A 20,338-nucleotide genomic window follows, 5' to 3' on the forward strand; every position below is an offset into this window, starting at 1 on the left:
TGTTAAGAATCTGTACCCACAACTGTGTTGTATTGAGTTTAAAAAGTGCCCAGTAGAACTTGTGCCATAGCTTAGATACAGCACGTGGTTGACATCATTCATTGAAAACGAGGATTTTGCTTTTTATTACAGTTCAGTAACGACAAAAAGTGTGAGAAAATAAAAACATTGGACAAGGCCACCTAATGATGCAAATTAAACTTAAAATGATACAAACATATTGGAGTGACTAATTCCTGAGATGCTAACATGTTAGTAACAGAAATCCCCAGCAAAGTGACAGTACTCGATTAGACTCATTACAGAATATCTGTTTTTTGTTTTTGTTTTTAAGACCCAAATGGTTGCAGTCCGACCCCAAACGCAAAGCTTCCAGGGCCTCGCCGAAGTACTTGGTTGGTTATAACGTTCATCTTGTCTTCTACTTTATACTGTCACACAGTAACACAAAATGGCAGTCTCTACTCAAAGGACTCGCATCAGGACTCCGTCAGAAGACTGCGTGAGATGATCATCCTCATCACCTCGTTGGTTCCTGTGGAGAAACGTGCAATTGGTCGTTAGACAGCGTCGGAAACATCAGTAGCATCACAGTTGACGTACTGGCTGACCTTCTAAGATCTGATGCACGCGGATGTCGCGCACAAACTGCTGCACGGCGTAGTCCTTCAGGTAGCCGTAGCCTCCGTGCATCTGGAGAGCCTGGTTGCAGATCTGAGCAGGTACAAAAGAACGGTACAATGATGACTTAGACGTGACACTAATGCACCAAACTGAATTTACAACCTAATTTGGAAAATTTGCTTCATGTAAAGGATCATTTTGCATCGTTTCTCTTGACTGAACTGCAACCAAAAAGATTTCTAACTCATTCACTGCCATTGACGGCTATAGACGTCAAAAATTCATTTGGACTATTTCTATTAGTTTAACATTTTTTTCCACTTTTGTTAACAAGAGTATGAAAACCTAGATTTTTTTTTGGTGGGGGGGGAATACAAATGTGTGATTAATCGTGAGTTAACTATTGAAGTCATGCGATTAATTACAATTTAAAAAAATGTATCGCCTGACACGACTAAAAATTGTTAAAAATTCGTGGCGTCGGGTGATTAAAAATTGTAATCTGTAATTTTATATCTGTTCTAAATGTACAATACAAAAATATAGGTTTTCATACTCTTGTTAACAAAAAGTAGAAAAAATGTTAAACTAATAGAAATAGTTCAAATGCATTTTTGACGTCAATGGCAGTGAATGAGCTAATTGTGAATATACCGTTCACTGACAAAGGCAATAAAATCGATTCTAATTCCCACTGAAGGTCCTGGTACTAAATGCAAGGCCCCGTCACTGATTTGGGTCCAGTAAATACTCACATTGAAGCAGTGGTCCGTGGCAAAGAGTTTGGCCATAGAGCACAGCTGCACGGCGTCCGCTCGTTCCTCCTGAAGCGCTACCGCGGCCTGACGTACCAAAAGGCGAGACGCCACCAAATCGGTAGCCATTTCTGCCAGTTTGAACTGAAGGAACTGCACATACATGCGTTAAAATCAGTGTAAAAATACACATATAGTACAGTGAGATATTTAAAAAATATATATTGGCGGGAATGGGCCTCCATATAAAAGGCCTTTCAGTGCTACTGACCTGGTTGTTGGAGAGCGTCTCCCCAAATTGCTTCCGCACCAACAGGTGGTCCCGAGCCAGCTGGACGGAGGCGTGGGCCGCGCCCAGAGAACACGAAGCTGTTTAAAGGTACGTTTAATGTTACTGAAAGCCAAAATGTCAACATTTGAGCTCAAAATCAAGTATGTGTTATGGTATAAACATTTAAATACGGATTAAAAAAAAAAAGATGTACATGGAAATACAACAAAGTTGTTTTATGTCAGAAAAATTCTTAAAGAAGAGTTTCATGGAGGAGGTGGGGGGGGGGGTCTAAATTAGACATGAATAAAGTTGTAATTTAAGGATTAAGAAACTTCTAAGAAAAAATTTGAAATTAGAAAAACGGCAATCAGAAAAAAAGCCCCAATTTGATTACAATATTGTCATAATAAAAACAACATTGTAATGTTTCTGAAAACAATTCTCAATATTAAAACAAAAATAGTTTTTAGAAAAAAGTAAATTTTGGAAGAATAAATTCATAATATAACCAGAAAATAAGTTAAAATGGCAAGTAGTTGTATATTTATTTATTTATATATTGTATATTTATTTATTTATATATTTATCTGAGAGTAAATTTGTTATCATATAATAATTTTGTAATTTTTTTGTGGTAAAAAAAAAATCATCATTGTGTATCACAAGAAAAATGTCATTTCATGAGAATGAAGTGATATTACGATCATAATTTGCAAAATATCACGAGAATGTACACTAGTACTATGCATGTGCAGTAGATATAAATAAAATACATTTGAAAAATGTGCACCTGCCAGGTTTGATGATATAGAAAAATGAGACCACGATAATTTTTTGTCAATTTCTTCCCCAGATTTAATGTGACCTATATAACCCGTACAACTCTTGAGACACTTTTTTTTTGTTTATTTACAATTGAAACACATTTTTAATTAACAAAAAAAATTCTTAGCCCTTTTAGAGATTCAAACCTGTGTTAAATGAGGGTCTGCACTCTGCACACACCTGCCACCATTTAAAGTGCCTAATATTAACCCTAAATACATTTTAGCTGTTGTGTAGTACTAAGCTTTTCCTGATTTTTTTTTGGGTGCCTAAAGGTTTTGTGCGCTTACTGATTTGGATCTGGACCTTGACTGGCATTGTGGAGGGGTGTGTAGACTTTTTATTATCGCAGTACATGAGAGTAATCAGCAGCATAATCTCACCAATATTAATCCTGCCTCCGTTCAGTCCTTTCATGGCAATTGTGAAACCTTGACCTTCAACTCCCAGCAGGTTGCTGACAGGAACAGCACAATCCTCAAACATGACGGCCCTGGTGGGCTGCGAGTTCCACCCCACCTGAAGAACACATCAGTCAGCAACAGCGCCACACTGAACTGGCTGTGACTGCACACTGACATCTAGTGGTCTCCTGCAGCACTACAAAAATAACATTGTGCTACCTTTTGCTCCTTTTTGCCAAAACTGAGGCCTGGCGTTCCCTTTTCCACTACTAGACACGAGATGCCTTTCGGACCTTTGGCCCCTGTGCGACACATGACCACGTAAATGTCAGACTCGCCGCCTCCACTGATGAACGCCTGGAATCACAAGGAAGGAGAGGGACATTGAACAATTCTTTAAAAATACTATTCTTTCGTATTGGTGCAAGAAAAAAAATAGTTGAGTGTACTGTCTACTAAAATGTTTATTGTTTAGTCCCTTAAAAAAATCTGGATGAAAATACAACCAATTGTTCAGATCTGGAAGTAATTTTATCCCTCCCAAAAGAAATCATGAAATTAGAATTACCGGTAATCTGTTCCATTGTTAAAACTCATTCACTGCCTATAGCCGTCAAAAATTCATTTGAACTATTTCTATTAATTTTACACTTTTTCCACTTTTGTTAATAAGAGTATGAAAACCTAAACCTTACTGTACATTAGGAACAGATATAAAATTTGTGATTAATCGTGAGTTCATTATTGAAGTCATGTAATTATTTACAATTTTTTTTTTTTATTAATTTTAATTTAATTAACTGACGCCCCTCATTTTTAATAATCTTTTCTTTTCTTTTTTTATAAATCGCGTCAGGCGATTAAATTTGTTTAGGTTTTCATACTCTTGGTAACAAAAGTGGGAAAAAAAATGTTACTAATAGAAATAGTTAAAATGAATTTTTGACGTCTATAGCCGTCAATGGCAGTGAATGAGTTAAATTCACCATAAAGTGGCATAGATAGAAGCAGTAGTTAGCTAATAGTAGTTGTTGTAAAAAAAAAAAAAAAATGGTAAAAGGATGAAAATGGAAAAAGATGTTTTCACCCTTTAATGTGGGCAGTGCATGGAGTCAGATGATGATGATGAAAGTTTTACCTTGGAACCATTCAAGACGTAATGGTCGCCTTGGCGCTGCGCACTCGTTAAGAGCGACGCAGCATCACTGCCGCTGCCTGAAATCAACAAGGAGACGTTCAAGTGATGGAGTATTAAAAATGGTATCGGTTAGGAATAGTATTGTAAGTAACTGACCGGGTTCAGTAAGGCAATAAGAGGCAAACTTTTCCATGGAACAAAGTTGAGGACAGATTCTTTGCCTCTGCTCCTCACTGCCAAAGCTGTCAATCATCCAGGCGCACATGCTGCATGCAAATGACACGTTAGGTACACCTGCACATCTGAATGGCAGCCGATACAACAAGCTGCATCAAGAATTGGGTCTTTGTCAAGATAAAAATAGTGAACATTTTTTATTTATTTTTGGACACCTGTCAGACATGTATTAACCCAACAGAATGTTTATTCTTGTTATTGTAGTTTGCGCCACATTGACAATGTTTTCTAATAATAACCAAACTATTACAACCAGCTCTCAGTTTACCTTAGTTGAACAAATAGAGGTACAGTATTTATTTTATAGTTATTTAATTTAGTAAATATTTATTTAGCTTTTTTAAAAATATACTAGTCATGTATTTTGAGGAATTGCTTTATTAATCCCTTGAGAAATTAACACAAATAATTGTCATAAATGTAATCTAAATGTCACTGAGTGAAGGCTGTTATTAATTGAATTTTAATTTGACTAACATAATTTTTTTTTGCTTAATTATATAAAATACTAGCATCATATCTCCCAAATTCCAAATATTAGTTATTGTCATTTATTTACATGTATGTATGTATTTACAGAAATGGGTCAAAATGCCCCCCCCCCCAAAAAAATGTTGAGTGACTTTTTTTGTCTGTTGTTTTAAAACATTTGCAGCGCCATATACGGTATAAAACCCAAAATGGATGGATAAATATAAACATAACACCATAATTAGATGTACAGTATATATTTTTTTTATATATTTTTGATGTATAATCTTAAATAAGCAATCAAATCAAATAAACACATTACTACTTAAACAGTACCAGAAGCTCAAGACCCCCAAATTTGGCATTGGCAAAGAAGATTTGGCAAAATTGTCAACTCATCCCACAAACGCCTGTTCCTTACAAATGTGGCACCATTTAAAAGAGAACTAAAAAAAAAATAATACACACATACACCAATAAAAAAAAATATTATACTACTTATACAGACTTCATTATGGGTATGAAGAGAATAAAGGTAAAGATAGGGGGGGGGGGATTTCACTATATTCTGTTTATTAAAGACGCTTTATGAATCGTAGATGTTTTTGTCTCAGCTCTTACTACATTTTAAATGATGCACTGTGAAGAGTCACTATTTTGAAGTATACATACTTGTGGATACTGATGTAGGCGGTGGTGCTGACGCATCCGGTGGACAAGGCTTCGAAGATGACCGATGTGTCCAGGCGGGACAGACCGGAACCCCCCACGTCCGGCTGTACATAAATGCCCCCAAAGCCCAGCTGGGCTGCCTTGCGCATGGTCTCCACTGGGAACACTTCCTTATGGCAAAAGCAGACAATATTAAACTACCGGTAGCTTAAGTTAAAATGAGAGAATGGTTACGTGCTGCTGCTTTGGTTAGCAACTGCGTTGATATTGGCTTTGTTGTGTACACACATAACTTCTACTGTATAAAATTAGATAATAATGCTTACCTTTATTGCGGGAAAGGGAATGTATTTATTTAGGGAGGTGTTTATTTGAGGGTGTTTAACCAACCTTTTGGTCCCACTCTGCCATGTGCGGCGCCATTTCATTGGCTGCAAAGTCAAAGGCCACTTTCTGGAATTCCTTCTGTTCATCTGTGAGGCCGTGAGAAGCTGGAATGATAAAAATGCACAGTACAAATTAGTTGCAATACTTTGCAAGGCAAGGCAATTAACAAAAAAAAATTAAAGACTACATGTACATGTGGAGATTTGGCGTGTGGTCATGTGACAGCCTTGCTCAGTTTGATTGGTGAAATGGAGTCAAACGTTGCCAGTGGTTATGTTGAATTGGTAAAACAGTCATGATGTGACACAAGGAGTCACTCGGATGAACCAAAACATACAATAATACAAAAATAATAGTTAAACGAAATCTACCTCAGTGTAGTGGAGATGTTTATTTCACAAAATTACTCAAGAAAAAGTAAACATGATGTTGCATTAAAACTACTCTGACAAGTACAATGATTTCAAAAAGTTATTTAAGTCAAAATTAATGGAGTAAATGTGTTTTTAGCTTACAACAGTTAAACAGCTGTCTGGGTAAGGACATTCCAAAAATAATAATAATAATAATAAATAAAAACAAATGGGGGTGGCGTTATGAGGGGTGTGCAGCTCTCTCTGACCAATGAAAGAAGAGCCTCTTGCCAATGACATTTAAGTTAAAGGTACATTTAAACTGCGATTGGCTGCATTTAAAACGCATATCGATCATTTTATAGACAGGTGTTGGTAAACTAACGTGAAACCAGCCTTACATTCTACCACAGTTACGTAAATAAATATTTTAATGACGATCGCTGCTTAATTTATGCGTGCTATTTTGCGTGGACTTACGGTCGATACACGTAGCTATCCCTCGTCTCGGTGCACTTCTACCGGCGAATAAACGGCTTCTCCTGCAGATGTTCTCTGTCAGCCGCGCCAGTCTTACTAGTTTACAAGCCGCCATGTTTTCCCCCCCAGTCACCGTTATGTAACGTACAGCCCGGTGTTGCGGGTGCTGCTGGGATTGGTAGTTTTGTTTCTGAAACGAACACCAAGGGACGCCCCTCCGCCTCTTTCAGTGACGTCACGCGTTCCGGATTTGCGCGGGCTTTAATGGCCGCTTGTTGATGTGACAGCTACTGACTTTAAAAGGTATGATTAGCATTCTTTTTAGCTCATTTATGTACTCAATTAACCGACCACAGCTACATTTTAAACCCACTAAGACTTAATATTATGCCTCATGGTTTGCTGGACCTGTTAATTAGTATTCACGCCAACACTAATCGAGGAAAAGCACGTTTTCACATAACAACATGGGCTCATTTGTGTGGTTAAGTATTCATTTCCGCATTAGAAGGAGCAATGTTGTAAGTGTTATACTGTTTGTTTAGTAAACGAAGTTAATAAACGTCAAACTAGCTTTTAAACTGTGTTTTAGCAAATGTATGAAAACCAATACAACAGTCTTGCTTGTAAAGGTTATATATTGTTCTCAGTTTGCATTGCATTCCATTTTCTAAGATTTTTTTTGGGTCTCACCTATAATTGTTAATTATTTAGATTCATATCTCAAACACTCACCATGCAATTCTAAAAACTGCTATAAAAGCCCCAAAAAGTTAATCTCACCAGTGCTCATAATTTAAAATAATAAACTTGTTGATGATACATGCAGTGTGGACCAATAAAAAACGAAAAAATGCTTAAATTCTAAACATTGAGTGTATGCTGATGACATTGGTGGTTAAAGTCCATAAAAGACATGTAAGATTCTTATAGTTTGTTTCTTACAGAAGAGAAGCAATGCCTCCAAAGAAGAGATTGAGAAATTTAAGAACACTCAATACAAGTAAGTTAAAGCAATTTGTCTAATACACCATTTTGTACGGTATGATTAAAAGTACATTCTGCATAACACAGATGGGGACACTGAAAAAGAGGTCAGTTCTTCTCCAAAACCGAGCCTCAAGAGGAAGGATTCATCTTCTGCGATGGCTTTGGAGGGTACGAGCACCGAGCAATATTGTCGCTGGCTCATGAAGTCTGAGCCAGAGAGCCGTTTTGAGAACGGCATTGACGTCAAGGTAAAGTACAAAATGACTATTCTACGCAGTGCTTGCAAACATCTCATCGTCATTGAATCTACAGTTTGGAATTGAGGACCTGAAGGCTTTGCCCGATCAGACCAGCTGTTGGGACGGTGTCCGCAACTATCAGGTAGATAGTAGTGTTTTTTTTTTCATCAAAAGATGACCTCCTATTTTGTATAACACTGCAAAAAATGTGGCTCTATTATCACACAAGTCTTGTTCCGTCTTGGTCAGGCACGCAACTTCATGCGTCAAATGAAAGAGGGCCAGTTGGCCTTCTTCTACCACAGCAATTGCAAAGAACCCGGCATAGCAGGAATCATGAAAGTAAGATTTCAAGCTAGGATGTACAGTATAATACAAAGTATTGTACTTACTGAGCGCCATTGTTATTAAGTGTCATTTCTTCTCTATCTGTCTAGATCGTGAAGGAAGCGTATGTGGACCACACTCAATTTGACAAGAAAGATGTTCATTATGATGCGAGCAGCAAGCCAGAGAATCCCAAGTGGAGCATGGTAAGAGGATGCGCTTCGAGACAGTACAGAAATAATAGTAATATATATATTTTTAAACTCCAAACAATTATTGAGAAAATAAGATATCACATCATCTCATGTGACTTTGAAAAACGAGTCGTTTTTATTTATTTTCTAATAATTTATATTGTACTTCCTAACATTGATGAACATTGAAAGTTCCCTTTTAGTGAATAATATCAAATACAAGCACAAATAATGGAGGGGGGGGAAGTGATTATAAATCCATTAATTATTTTTAAATGGTCAAGATAAAAAAATAATTAAAATCTCTGTTGCCTAATCCAGATTAAACTTTATTTGACATGACAACTTTTAACCCTGCATACAAATAAAAATTAAGATGATTTTTTTAAACTAAAAATCATAATATCATAATCAACATTTGAATTGCTGCTGCCTAAATGGATTTACATATTTTTTTGGTGGTTTAACAAAAAATATTTAAATGTACTTAATCATTATTAAAGATGGCTACTCTGTGTTATTTTATTTTTTGTCTTCAAAGTTATTAAGGACTCAACTCCTAAAAGTAAATGAAAATTGATCCATCCATTCATCCACAAGACGAGAACAAATCCTAATGCAAATAGATGAGGTGGATGACGCTGCGGGTGTTCCTGGCTCTCAGGTGGATGTGCAGTACCAAAGAATGTTGAAACGTTTTCTTCCCCTGGCGGAACTCAAAAAGTACCACCTGCAACATATGACCAAGGGGGGTCCTCTGAAGGACGTCATGCTCTTCACCAGGGCACGGCTGTCCGTGCAGCCTCTCACTGCTGGTAATTCATTAGCTCATTTCAAATTTGGTATCAGCGTAGCTTCCAACATGTTTTTTTTTTTTATCATTCCTGCAGAGGAATTTGACTTTGTTCTGAACTTGGAGGATCAAGAACCGCTGTGACTAATCTTAAGTTTTATACAGTGTGCCATAGTGATGTTTGTTCATTGTAAAACGTTTGGAGTGGAAAGATAAATAACAAAACAGTGGAAAAAATAAGTGTGACTTTTTTTTTCCATTTAGCATAAATTTATTTGACAATTGGGTACAACGAATCAGTCATAAGCGCTTTGCAAAAAGATCTAAATAGTTCTACTTTAATTCTTCTCTGCTTTAAAAGACTAAAATCATGTTTGGAGGCAGGAGGACACGCACGTGTGTAACCAAACTAAACACCTGGACGTGGCGGACGAATAATACCGCCGGAATGCCGACTTAAACCTCTCTAATTTACACATCCACGCTCGCTGGACAACACTTGAGTGCATTTCACATTTCGGAGTTCTTCATAACTGGAATGTTGCTTGTTCAAAGTTCTAAATCAGTTAGCCGTAAAAGCATTAGGAGTACGCACGGAATGGCATTAGCGTGAAAATCGGAGGAATTACAATGCGTGAGGTGATTTAGGTTGATTCTGTCGAGAAACAAACAAAAAAAAAAAAGACAAAGCGAGGAGGGTGTAACTCCAGTCCAGTCTCCTTGAATCGTCATCCTTCTGACGGTCGCTGCCTCACGGAGACCCTCGGTCCAGTCGAAGTCGGGGCTCGTACCCGCTGTCTTCCTTGGCGCACTGCTCCAACGCGCTCTCTGAGGCGGCCGAACCCTCGTAGCGCTGGGAGGCGATTGCGGCCTGATGGGACATGCTCTTCCTCACCACGTCACCTTTCCGCCACAGAGTGATCTCCTGGGAATATACAAGGGTAAAGTTGATGCATACTGTGGGCGTGTCATTAATATATGTCGACTGTGGGTGTGTGAAGCCCTTTAAGACTCTTTTGTGATTAAGGGCTATATACAGTAAATAAACTTGACTTGGTACATTTGCCTGTCATCGGTGCAGGCAGTGTGGGTTCACTACCCATTTGTCTCTATACAATGGATGTATGCCAGATTTTCGTAATATAAGAAAATAAGACCACGAAAAAATTATTTCTATTTTTCCGCACCATTGTGACCTATAACGGCGTATTAGGGCCTCATATAAAAAAAAATTTGGGAGGGGGTCTAATATTCCAAGAGAGAAAAAAAAAAACACAAATTTACGAGAAATAAACTCGCAGGTTTGTGACAAGTGGCAATTTTGTGAGAAAAAAAACTAATAAATTCATGGGACGTTTCAAGACGTGGCGTAGCTATAATCTGGACGAGGTGCTGGCTTTTGTCCACCAGGAGCTCTTAACGTGAAGATTCATTGGTGGCTGAATGGAGACGGATTTCTAAACTTAACTCGTTACACACAGCAAGCTACAGCGATCACACTACCTGACCCCCTATCAGCTGACTAACGCTAACCAATCAGAAGCTAGCGGACTTAAGGTAAATGCAAGTGAATGACCGAGAACAGCAGATTCAACACATCTGGTGCTGGTGGTGATATGAAAGAGGTCCGAATGCGAACGTTACAGAAGGTTCTCGGAGCCCGAAATGCTGTTTGGCTCAGTGCGAAAGAATGTGTTGCTAGCGCCCAACCGATATGGATTATTATTATTTTTAGCTGATTCTGATATTTGGCCTCTTAGCACTTGATGATCACATGGCAAAACATTTTCCTCATTTTTCAGATTGCGAGGTCCCCCAAAGCAGAAATATGCGTGACTTTAAGAAAAGTGAAAATGCACTTCGTATGGCTACCTGCTGTTTGAAGTAGCGTCTCTCCTCCTCGTCGATCAACACCAGATTCAGGTAGTAGCGCACTGAGAACTTCTTGTTGATGTCTCGCATGGTGGGAGTCAGGTCGTAGCCGGCCAGAAACAACCGGATGGGGATAGACTCGCCTAAAAAAAAACAAACAAAAAAAAAACACACAATTTGAAAAGCCCTCACAGTAAACCATCACAAGACGACGAAATCTCCAAAGTTGAATGTCCCTTAATATCAACAATTTGGAGTTCAAACATAAATATTATCGGAACGTATGCCTCAGAAATCAAACAAAACTTAAGCGGTACATTGTAGAATAGTTTACTTTTTGTCTTTATTAGGCTTAACCAGCTGGCCGATTTAATCGACCAGTATTAGCTCTCTCAGGATGGGCTTTTTTTTTTATACATTAAAACATAAGGCAATTTGGGGAATTCCACTTCATTTAATAATAATAATAATAATAATTGTCGTATTATGTTGTATTTTTAATCTGTTTTTTACCCCTGACTGGTGCTCCGTCCATAATCTCGTACTTGGCGATGGTGTCGTTTTCATGGTACACGCTGGGGCCTGTGCCGGTCGTCTCCCGCTTAATAATGTCAATCTCCATGTGCTTTATCTTAATCCTCACCAGCAGGAAATAGATTTTCCCCACAATGACGTCTTTTAGGTGATATCTGTTAGAGGGAGAAGTAGTATGTCATCACGCTACAACTTGATGTACCACACAATCTAATTGTGATGCAATTCATGTGCAAAGCTACGAGGTACAGTATTATGTCTCACTTGGATTTGTTGTACTCAAACTCAATGTGGAGACAGTCCTCGATGCCGACTTCCATTTTAATGGAGGAGTTAAGTTCGGGATACGTGCTTAACGTGTGCACCACAATGTCCAACTCTTTGCTGATATCATTAAGTCTTCGGATCACGGTCGCGCGCAGGAAGTACCTGCGCACAAGGGGGCGGACTTACTGTAGGTTTTCCACATAAACATTTTGAGAGGTCGCTACAGTTTCTGAAGCGTTACCTGAGTTTGACATTCTGGCCCGTGTAAGACTCGTAGGGCTTTTCCACATGAGTGAACTCAAAATCGAATGTCTGCGACTGGGTCATCTCACCAGGCCTCGCCAAGTCTTTCACCAGGGACACAAACTCGTGGTGGTTCCCTCTGTCGTAATATAGCTCTGAAAACACAAAGCGCTATGGTATTGACCCAATTGTATTCCTCTTGACATTATGCCAGTTTCCCTTAGCAACATGAACGTCGGTAGGCACATCCATCCGTCATGAACTGACCCACAACAAAGTCTCAAGATCACATGCCTGAAAAGAAACCAGAAGTCAGCCATTTTGATATGAAGTGGCCATTTTTGGCTGGGTGGATGCAGTAGGTAAAATAGATGTTGGGTAGAGCAGGCTGTTCTGCACAAGGTACTTATGATGAGCAACGCAGCACTTCTAGGAGGATCGTAATTCCGAATCCACAAATATGCCAATTCAAGTTTTTTTTTTCCCTGGGAGCCCATCCTTGGTTATTTGCTGAAATTCTCATCCATTAGCTATTTTGTGCTCATGCCAAAGTAATAAATGTAATCTTTGGCATCATCTGGTGGAATCTTGTTTTGTTGTAGGGAGGTCCTTGAATGCACCACATGTACCATCATAAATGAAACAGTAAGTTTCTGTTTGTGTAATCTACATTGTTGTTACAATTTGCCAGTATTTTTGGGCTTGTAACAAAAAAAAAGATTCAAATTAGAAAAGAGTTTTGATTTGACAAACCAAATGGAATCATGACTTTTTAAAATTGTTGCATCCTTGAATTGTATCACACACCATGTATCGAGAATCACAACTAATCGTCTTTTATGAGAGCTCTACACCAGATATAAATTTGACATTGCCGATGATGTGTTGTTTCTTTGATTTAATTAAGTTGAATAGTTTGGGCTTTGGGGAACTTTTACAAGTTGTTGCATATTATAAACATGACAAAAACTACAGCCGTATCATACTGAATCGAATCAGAATCTCACTAAATCAAATTGGACAGTATCGTTACATTCGTGTCGTACTCCATAATAATAATCGTATCGAATTGTCGTGTGGAGAGAGACACAACTACTGTATTCCCTAACATTTTCTATTGTGTTTTTACCTCTGAATAGGAGGTTAAAAAAAGGGGGGATTGTGAGAAATGGATCATTTATATGCATGTAAACATGAAAATGTGACTTTAATCACGTCGTGTAAAGTGCTTGTGCATATATGATGTCATGTTAATTTGTGCAAGTGTTATTTAGGTAGTATGCCATCTAGTAATATTATTGATAAGCCTCGTGTGAAAATGGTTTGTTTTGAGTTGAATAATATAACTTCTGAATACAATTGTTAGTGTACCATGAGTTCATGATTGTGTACTGTACATGCAGAGGCACAGTGTTGATGCTTTATGATCCTTTTGTTTTATTTGCATTGCTGCCATCTTGTGGCATCTACGCAATTACAAACAACCCCTTTGGTGGCATCAGTGATCAGCAGCTTGGCCTGGTCCCTATGCACAGTAAATAACGGGTAGGTACATGGGAAGCTTGCAGGGTGTGCTGCACGAGGTTTTCTATTTAACTTTTCTTTTTCTACATGAGTTAGATACATTGATGGGATGGGAGAGATGTGGGGGTACAGCAGCTTCAGGGTTGCGCTACATAAGGTCTTCTTGTGAGCTTCTTCCCTTCTACATCTACATGAGATTGATAAGATGGCTGGATAGATTTGATTTCCTTACCAATCTGTCCGACAAATTCAATCTTGATGCCCTGGTGCTCCAGCCTCTTTCCGGGGCTCTTGAGCGTGACGTTGACCCTGCCGCTGACGGTCTCGCCGTCGTAGAAGAGGAAATACTTGTCTTTCTTGCCATCCTCCGTTTTGTGCTCTGCCTTCTTCCTCGTCTCGGCGTCGTTGAGCACCACGTCGATCTCAGCATTTTGTCCGAAACTGAAGAAGCTCATTGTTGGCACCTTATGTAGCTACAGGACAAGGCCTGAAGGTTAAATTTACCTCCAAGGGCCGCGGCACGCTTTTTAAATAGTAGACGTATTTGTAATGCAAACGCGTTAAGTGTCCATGTCCAATTGCGGTAGCGACAGAGCGAAAAATGAAAACGCTACGCGCGGCTTAAAAGAAGACACCATCGATTAAAAAAGAAAACAAATGTGTGTATGGGGGGCTTATTTTTGTACCCGCAATTTTCCCCCGTAAATATGCATTCAAATTCTGCTTAGCCACGCAAAACACTCGCCACGTAAATATCGTATTATTTTTGTTCCGGTAAGAGAACGTCGCGTATGTTATCAAGTATTCAGAAAGTAAGACATCTGGGTCGACACTACTACTTCCGGGTAACCGCGGCAACACAATAAAAGCACACAAATTGAATTTTATCCGCTGACCGGAAGTATGGCTATAAAGTAAGCGCATAAACGATTCAGCTCGTCCGAAAAGGGTTCACGATCTACGTCATGCAAGGCAAAAATTAAGTTACTTTTTTCAGTAAACAACTTAAGACTTGAATTTACCCCACAGTGATTTTATCCGGGACGATTAAAAACTCTAGGAACAAAGATAAAGCAAACTAATGAGCTATTTAAAAAAAAAGAAGACATTTTGCCAGGTACCATTTATATTAAAATTATTCTCAATCACTCAAACTTGCAGCTAAAAGGACACACACCGTATTTAATCATAACAAAAATCAAACATGAACAGTGCATATTTTACAGCAGTTCCTAAGTTTTTACACAAATTATGATCACAAAAAAAGTTTGAAAGAACAACTGTCACTGTACTATATAATTAACATGTCAAACATCCTATTGCCTTATTTATAATAAGATACTGGGGAAAAACATTTGATCATTTCTGTACGATACTGAGGCGAAACTGGACAATATCTGTCCAATATCTACAACCAAAAAAGTAGTAACAGAGATATAATTATAAACGAGCAGAGTGGTATACATAAGCTGTGTCCAAATTTGTAGGCTGGGTCCTTTAAAGGTTCCTCCTCCCTCATTTATCCTCCGTGGACCTATAAACAGGCTTAACATGTTGGTTGTTTTAAGATTAAATACAAAAACACTTTGGGTGCCTCCATGTTTAGAGCAGCATTGAAACGCAGAGCAATGTAGGCCACAAAACTATGGAGGACAATACACGCATACTATTTATTTCTTTTGACGTTCATGAGCCGTTAGCGTGACGTAACCGGCTACAAGAACTGCGAGATCTCGCAAGAGTCGAGGCGGGACATTACGAGAACTACGCCTCAGAAGCAAATCACTCCTACACGTCAAAACTGTACTTTAGCGAAATAGAAATATCGCTTTTATTTTTATGTCGGTTTTGCACAAGCCTCGATCACTATCAGCAAAACAAATCCATCACCTTTGCCGCCATGTTTCTAACCTCTAAAGGCCGAAGCAGTCGATTAGACAAGATTTGAGTGAATCAGCCCCGCCCACTAACTTTGACGGGCGAGTTTGACAGATAAAATAAATTCATGAAACGCTGCAACACAGGAACATGAAATACAGAATTGTATTTATATATGTAGGTAATTTAATGAATGACAAACTTATTCAATTATTGGGTTTATTTAATTCCATATTTAATTAATAAATGACTTGTTACCGCTCGAACTTGACCACCAGTGCCATTGTTGCATGTTAGCCTCGTCGAGTACTTCTTCCTAGGCTCAGAGGTAGTAATTTTTATTTTTGCAAGCTTTTTCGACATATGTGCGGCAACATGGTATACATTCTTTCAATACAAGCAGATACATCGGGAAGATCACGAGGACAACCACCGCCACAATTACGATCCAAAATAGGAGCCTGACGTGGATGTCGACACCTGTAGGAACTGTAGACATTCATATCTTACAGTATGTCCCAATATACAATTCGGTAGAGGCGGGCACTTCTGTTGTCTCTCCGTTGTCCCCGTCGTTGACTGATTCCCACATCTTCGGCAAGATTTTTATGACGTGAAGCCTTGGAAAAAATACACTGAGAAGGACCAACTGTACTTAGCCGGTCTTAGATCGATGGACGAAAAAACCTGCTTCAGTTGGTGCTATTTATTGGTGCTATCTTATTTTTTTCGAGTCGTAAAAAGAGCCAAAGTCAACAAGACCTACGAAGAGACGGAAGTGCCTATCTCTCAGTGCACTAACACAAGCTAGTGAGAACATGTTTAATGCGCTCATTCATGACTAACTCTCTCAGCATCCATCTTAAGATGTTTATTATTGTGGTTGGAAATATTGTCGTCATCCCAAGGCACACCTGTGCCGTAATCATGGTGTCTAATCAGCATCTTTACACAGTGTCAAAGTGTTAGCCCCCTTGAACTTTTTGACCTTTTGCCGTATTTCAGACTTCAAATATAACGATATAAATAGGATTTTTGTCGTTGTTGTCAAGAATCAACAAGTGGGATACTTGTTAAGTGGAATGAAATTAGATACAGTATTTTGAACTTCTTTTTTTTAACAAATAACTGACAAATAGGGAATGCCAAGTTATTCATCCCCTTTTCTCTCAGCGCAGCCACAACTGAGTCCAGAAGCTCCCCGATATTTTTGATTTCAATGTTGAACTAAATGACCGACGATGATAAATACAGTCCATCTGTGTGTAGTCTAGTCTCAGTATAATTTCACCTGCTCTGTGATGGTCTCAGAGGACTGTTAAAAGAATATTGGGGAGCAAACAGTATCATGAAGACCAAGGAACACACCAGGCAGGTCCTGGATCCTTGATATATAGTGATGGCAAAATGAAGCTTCATGAAGCACTTGTGATTTTTTTAAGTCCCCTAGATGGTGCTCTTGGTTTAAATATAAAGGCTAGTGCAATGGAAATGTATTAAATTTCCACTGCATCTTCCAGCCAAGAGCACCATCTAGGGGACTTAAAAAAAATCAAAAGTGCTTCATGAAGCTTCATTTTGCCATCACTAGAAGTATGAAGCAGGATTAGGATGTAAGAGGATTTAATCACGGTTTGATCAATTATACTGAAATGGACAGAGCGTCATCAGAACATTGCAAGCATACCCCTAGAAACTGATCAGAGATGCAGCCAACAGGCCCGTGATTCCTCTGGATGAACTGCAGAGATCCACAGTTAAGAAGGAGGCAACTATCAGTCTCACACTGTACAAATCTGGCCTTTGTATAAGAGTGGCAAGAAGAATGCAGTTTCTCAAAGAAAACCATATATATATATATATATATATATATATATATATATATATATATTGATAAATAAAAAAGAGTCCACCAGGGAGACACAACAAACAAATGTAAGAAGGTGCTTTGATAATCAGATGAGACTTGAATTTTTGGGGCTAAATGCAAAACATTACGTTTGGTGTGAAAGCAACACTAACACATCATCCTGAAAACAATATCCCCCCCACTGTCAAATGGGGATGGCCGCATCATGGTCTGGGACTGCTTTTCTTCAGCAGGGACGGACGGGGAAGACCGAGTTAATGGGAAGATGGATGGAGCCAAATACAGGGCAGTTTTAGAGGAAAACCTGTTGGGAGTCTGCAAAAGCCTTGAGACTTGGATGCATTTTACCTTCCAACAAAACAAATCAAAGACAAATCCACAATGGATGGTTCAAAACTAAACGTATCCTGGTGTTAGAATGGCCAAGTCAAAGTCCAGACCTGAATCCAATTGAGAATTTGTGGAAAAATCTGAAAACTGCAGTTCACAAACGCTCTCCATCTAATCCACATGAGCTGGAGTTGTTTTGTAAGGAAGAATGGGCAAACATGTCAGTCTCTAGATGTGCAAATTCTGCAAAACTATCCCCCAAAAAGAGTGGCAGCTTTTCCATTTTGAGTTGTAAAAAAAAAAGAAGAAGTAGGGACCAGGGAAGGCTGATACCAGGCCTTATTTCAAGGTATCGGTATTCACCACGGCGGCCGATGCCATTTTACGATCAGGAACTAGAACTTAGAATAGAGAATTGCCATAAATGTCATGCACTTTTAAGGAAAAAATATATTAGTATACGTAAGACTTTCTTTAAAATTATCTGTCAGTTTTTTGGGGGAAATTTTATGCCAAGAGTTGGTTGGTCTGACAAAAAGTGATATCCAACATCCTTAAGTTTAAATTATCAAAGTTTCGTTCCACTTTATGACTGTGTCCCACTTTTAGTGTTGATTCTTCACAAAACAATTTGACCTGTTCCCCCTTTAACCTAGCTTAATTCCTCATTTGTAATCGGCAGCTAAAAGATTGACTTTGATGTTTAATTTCACCCACCTTTCACTTTAAGAGGAATGAAAGTCTCAGCAAAGTTCCCCTCATCATCAGCCAACTTGCAGATGTACTCGGCCGTATCTTCGGGCATGGCGTTGAAGATCAGAATGTTGGCTGGCTCTATGAACGCCGCCCTGCTCTTCAAGATGCCTTTTGAGAGGAAATGGGAGGAAGGGGGGGGGGGGGCACACTTCACAATGGCTGATTGAAACACGATTTGTCAGGTCACTAACTGAATTCAAAGCAGGCTTCTTTTTAATAGCGTCATTCATTCTCATCATCTTGTTGTGTCAATTTACCAACTATCTTCCCTTCGTAGTAAACACTGCTGCTGATGTTGTTGTGAATCTTCTTCCACTCAATCCTTGGCTTGTTGTGGGAGTAGAACTCCATTAAGCAGGTCAGCTCGACGGCTGCGCAGGGAGGGAGGGGTGCAATGCAAATTAAGAGGGAAAGAAAAGCTAGTTAGGTTGCGGCAACTTACGATCAAACTCATTCGCCGACACGATATTGCCCGTGGTTCGTGGCGCTATTGCAAGCGGCGTTGGGTTGTTGACTGTGGGAAGAAGAAAAAACACACTTAGCAGTTTGAAGACTTTAGAAGCTCGGCAACTTGCCTTAAAAACAGTAGATTATCATGATAAACGCACACACAAGCTCTTTGCGAGAAGAAGTAATAAACACTTCCGATTTCTATCCAAGATTAAAGCTTCAAAATGATACGAACAACGCACAAGCGGTGCACATTAAAGTCTGTGGTTGCACCAAAGACCCAATGCCTCCTTCAAAGGTCTTAGTGCCATGACTAATGCAATAAATACAAATAATGAGCGGAATAACACCGTGTATTACCCACGGTTGATGAGCTTCCTTAAACAACCAAGCCTACGTTCGTGGAGTTTTACATCACTTTTCAGGCATTTTGGGGATTCAAGAGTGCTAATAATAGATTTATTGTCCAGCTATTTCAATGCTACTAACAAGATTCTGTGGGGACTGGAGGCAGACCATTAGCAATTTGTGGGAAACTAAATTGTGGGGATTTGGTGGCGGGGGTATTCCTGACAGCGACAATACAGAAGCCTACATCTAGAATTGTCCCACTTTTAGGCTCATTAAATTCTTCAGGTGCGCTACTGTTGTGCCCAGTACCGTATAATACATTCAACCTAAACGAGTTCTTCTCAGCGTCTCCCCGAATACCCATAAAGCCCCCCCACCACACACACACACACACACAGCCATTATTCACAGTAGTAGTGAAGCTGCACGGACGGTCTACTTAGTACTTACACATGCCGGCACACGCAAGACAAAGTGTTGCCGCACAAAAAGCAGATGTTGTCCCTCTGATTTTCGCCATCACGGCCGCCTTATCACCTAAAATATCAACAACAGTTATGTTAATCGCAACGTCCTCTTAACGACCGCGAATTAAATCCGGAACTACTAACGTGGACATCAAAGCATTAAAGACTTCATACATCGTCTTTGAGTAACGTGACCAACACGGAATACAACTCATATCCGTGTGTGCTGCGAACCTTGAAGGCGAAGGAACCATGCCGCTGCGATGGTGGCGTTCTGTACTTTACGAGTGTCCATAAAGGCGACACGCATATATGTACTGTATGGATCGAGCGCTTTACCAAGGCTGTGCGCTCACTACACAACGTCAGTCGCACAATCGCCATCTTGCAGGGTCTTTTCGTTCGCGGCTGCAAACACGCTCGCCACCTCGCAGTGGATACGAAGAAGATGGGGGGACTCAGAAAGAGAGAAAATAGAGGGAGAAGTTTCCATAGCTACAGGGTGAATATGGTTAAGCCCTGCGCGTTGTCTCGCAGGTTTCAAAACACACGCTGTAGCCAGGAGGAGAAAGTGAGGTTTCACACGGATTTTTCAAAATGTTTTAAAAAAATCTCCCAACAAAATTTGCAGAT

General features: G+C 39.3%; 3 protein-coding genes across 5 annotated transcripts; 1 reads left to right on the forward strand and 2 right to left on the reverse strand.

The window, feature by feature from the left end:
- Positions 1–97: 97 nt before the first annotated feature.
- On the reverse strand, positions 98–6,777 carry acad8 (acyl-CoA dehydrogenase family, member 8). The gene is made up of 11 exons (XM_077565316.1): positions 6,621–6,777; positions 5,791–5,891; positions 5,401–5,570; positions 4,177–4,286; positions 4,021–4,097; positions 3,102–3,239; positions 2,862–2,997; positions 1,651–1,748; positions 1,380–1,532; positions 612–714; positions 98–535 (listed from the first exon to the last, which is right to left on the reverse strand). Exons 1-11 carry the CDS (start codon positions 6,733–6,735, stop codon positions 480–482), a joined length of 1,257 nt encoding a protein of 418 aa, XP_077421442.1. The 5' UTR covers positions 6,736–6,777; the 3' UTR covers positions 98–479.
- On the forward strand, positions 6,638–9,403 carry thyn1 (thymocyte nuclear protein 1). Of its 3 annotated transcripts, none has more exons than XM_077565321.1 (8): positions 6,638–6,923; positions 7,568–7,623; positions 7,695–7,778; positions 7,888–7,991; positions 8,099–8,191; positions 8,287–8,382; positions 9,035–9,185; positions 9,261–9,403. In XM_077565321.1, exons 2-8 carry the CDS (start codon positions 7,578–7,580, stop codon positions 9,305–9,307), a joined length of 621 nt encoding a protein of 206 aa, XP_077421447.1. In that variant the 5' UTR covers positions 6,638–6,923; positions 7,568–7,577; the 3' UTR covers positions 9,308–9,403. The 3 variants fall into 3 exon arrangements, with proteins under 3 accessions (XP_077421447.1, XP_077421445.1, XP_077421444.1); XM_077565319.1 differs by having other exon boundaries at positions 6,729–6,923; positions 7,554–7,623; positions 7,695–7,858; positions 7,923–7,991; XM_077565318.1 differs by having other exon boundaries at positions 6,761–6,923; positions 7,695–7,858; positions 7,923–7,991.
- LOC144051832 (vacuolar protein sorting-associated protein 26B-like) lies at positions 9,401–18,545 on the reverse strand. The gene is made up of 7 exons (XM_077565317.1): positions 18,399–18,545; positions 13,836–14,076; positions 12,078–12,234; positions 11,834–11,998; positions 11,549–11,724; positions 11,036–11,178; positions 9,401–10,088 (listed from the first exon to the last, which is right to left on the reverse strand). Exons 2-7 carry the CDS (start codon positions 14,056–14,058, stop codon positions 9,915–9,917), a joined length of 1,038 nt encoding a protein of 345 aa, XP_077421443.1. The 5' UTR covers positions 14,059–14,076; positions 18,399–18,545; the 3' UTR covers positions 9,401–9,914.
- Between the last annotated feature and the right edge of the window lie 1,793 nt (positions 18,546–20,338).

This window comes from Vanacampus margaritifer, chromosome 5 (genome assembly GCF_051991255.1).
Source record: "Vanacampus margaritifer isolate UIUO_Vmar chromosome 5, RoL_Vmar_1.0, whole genome shotgun sequence".
NCBI lineage: Eukaryota > Metazoa > Chordata > Actinopteri > Syngnathiformes > Syngnathidae > Vanacampus > Vanacampus margaritifer.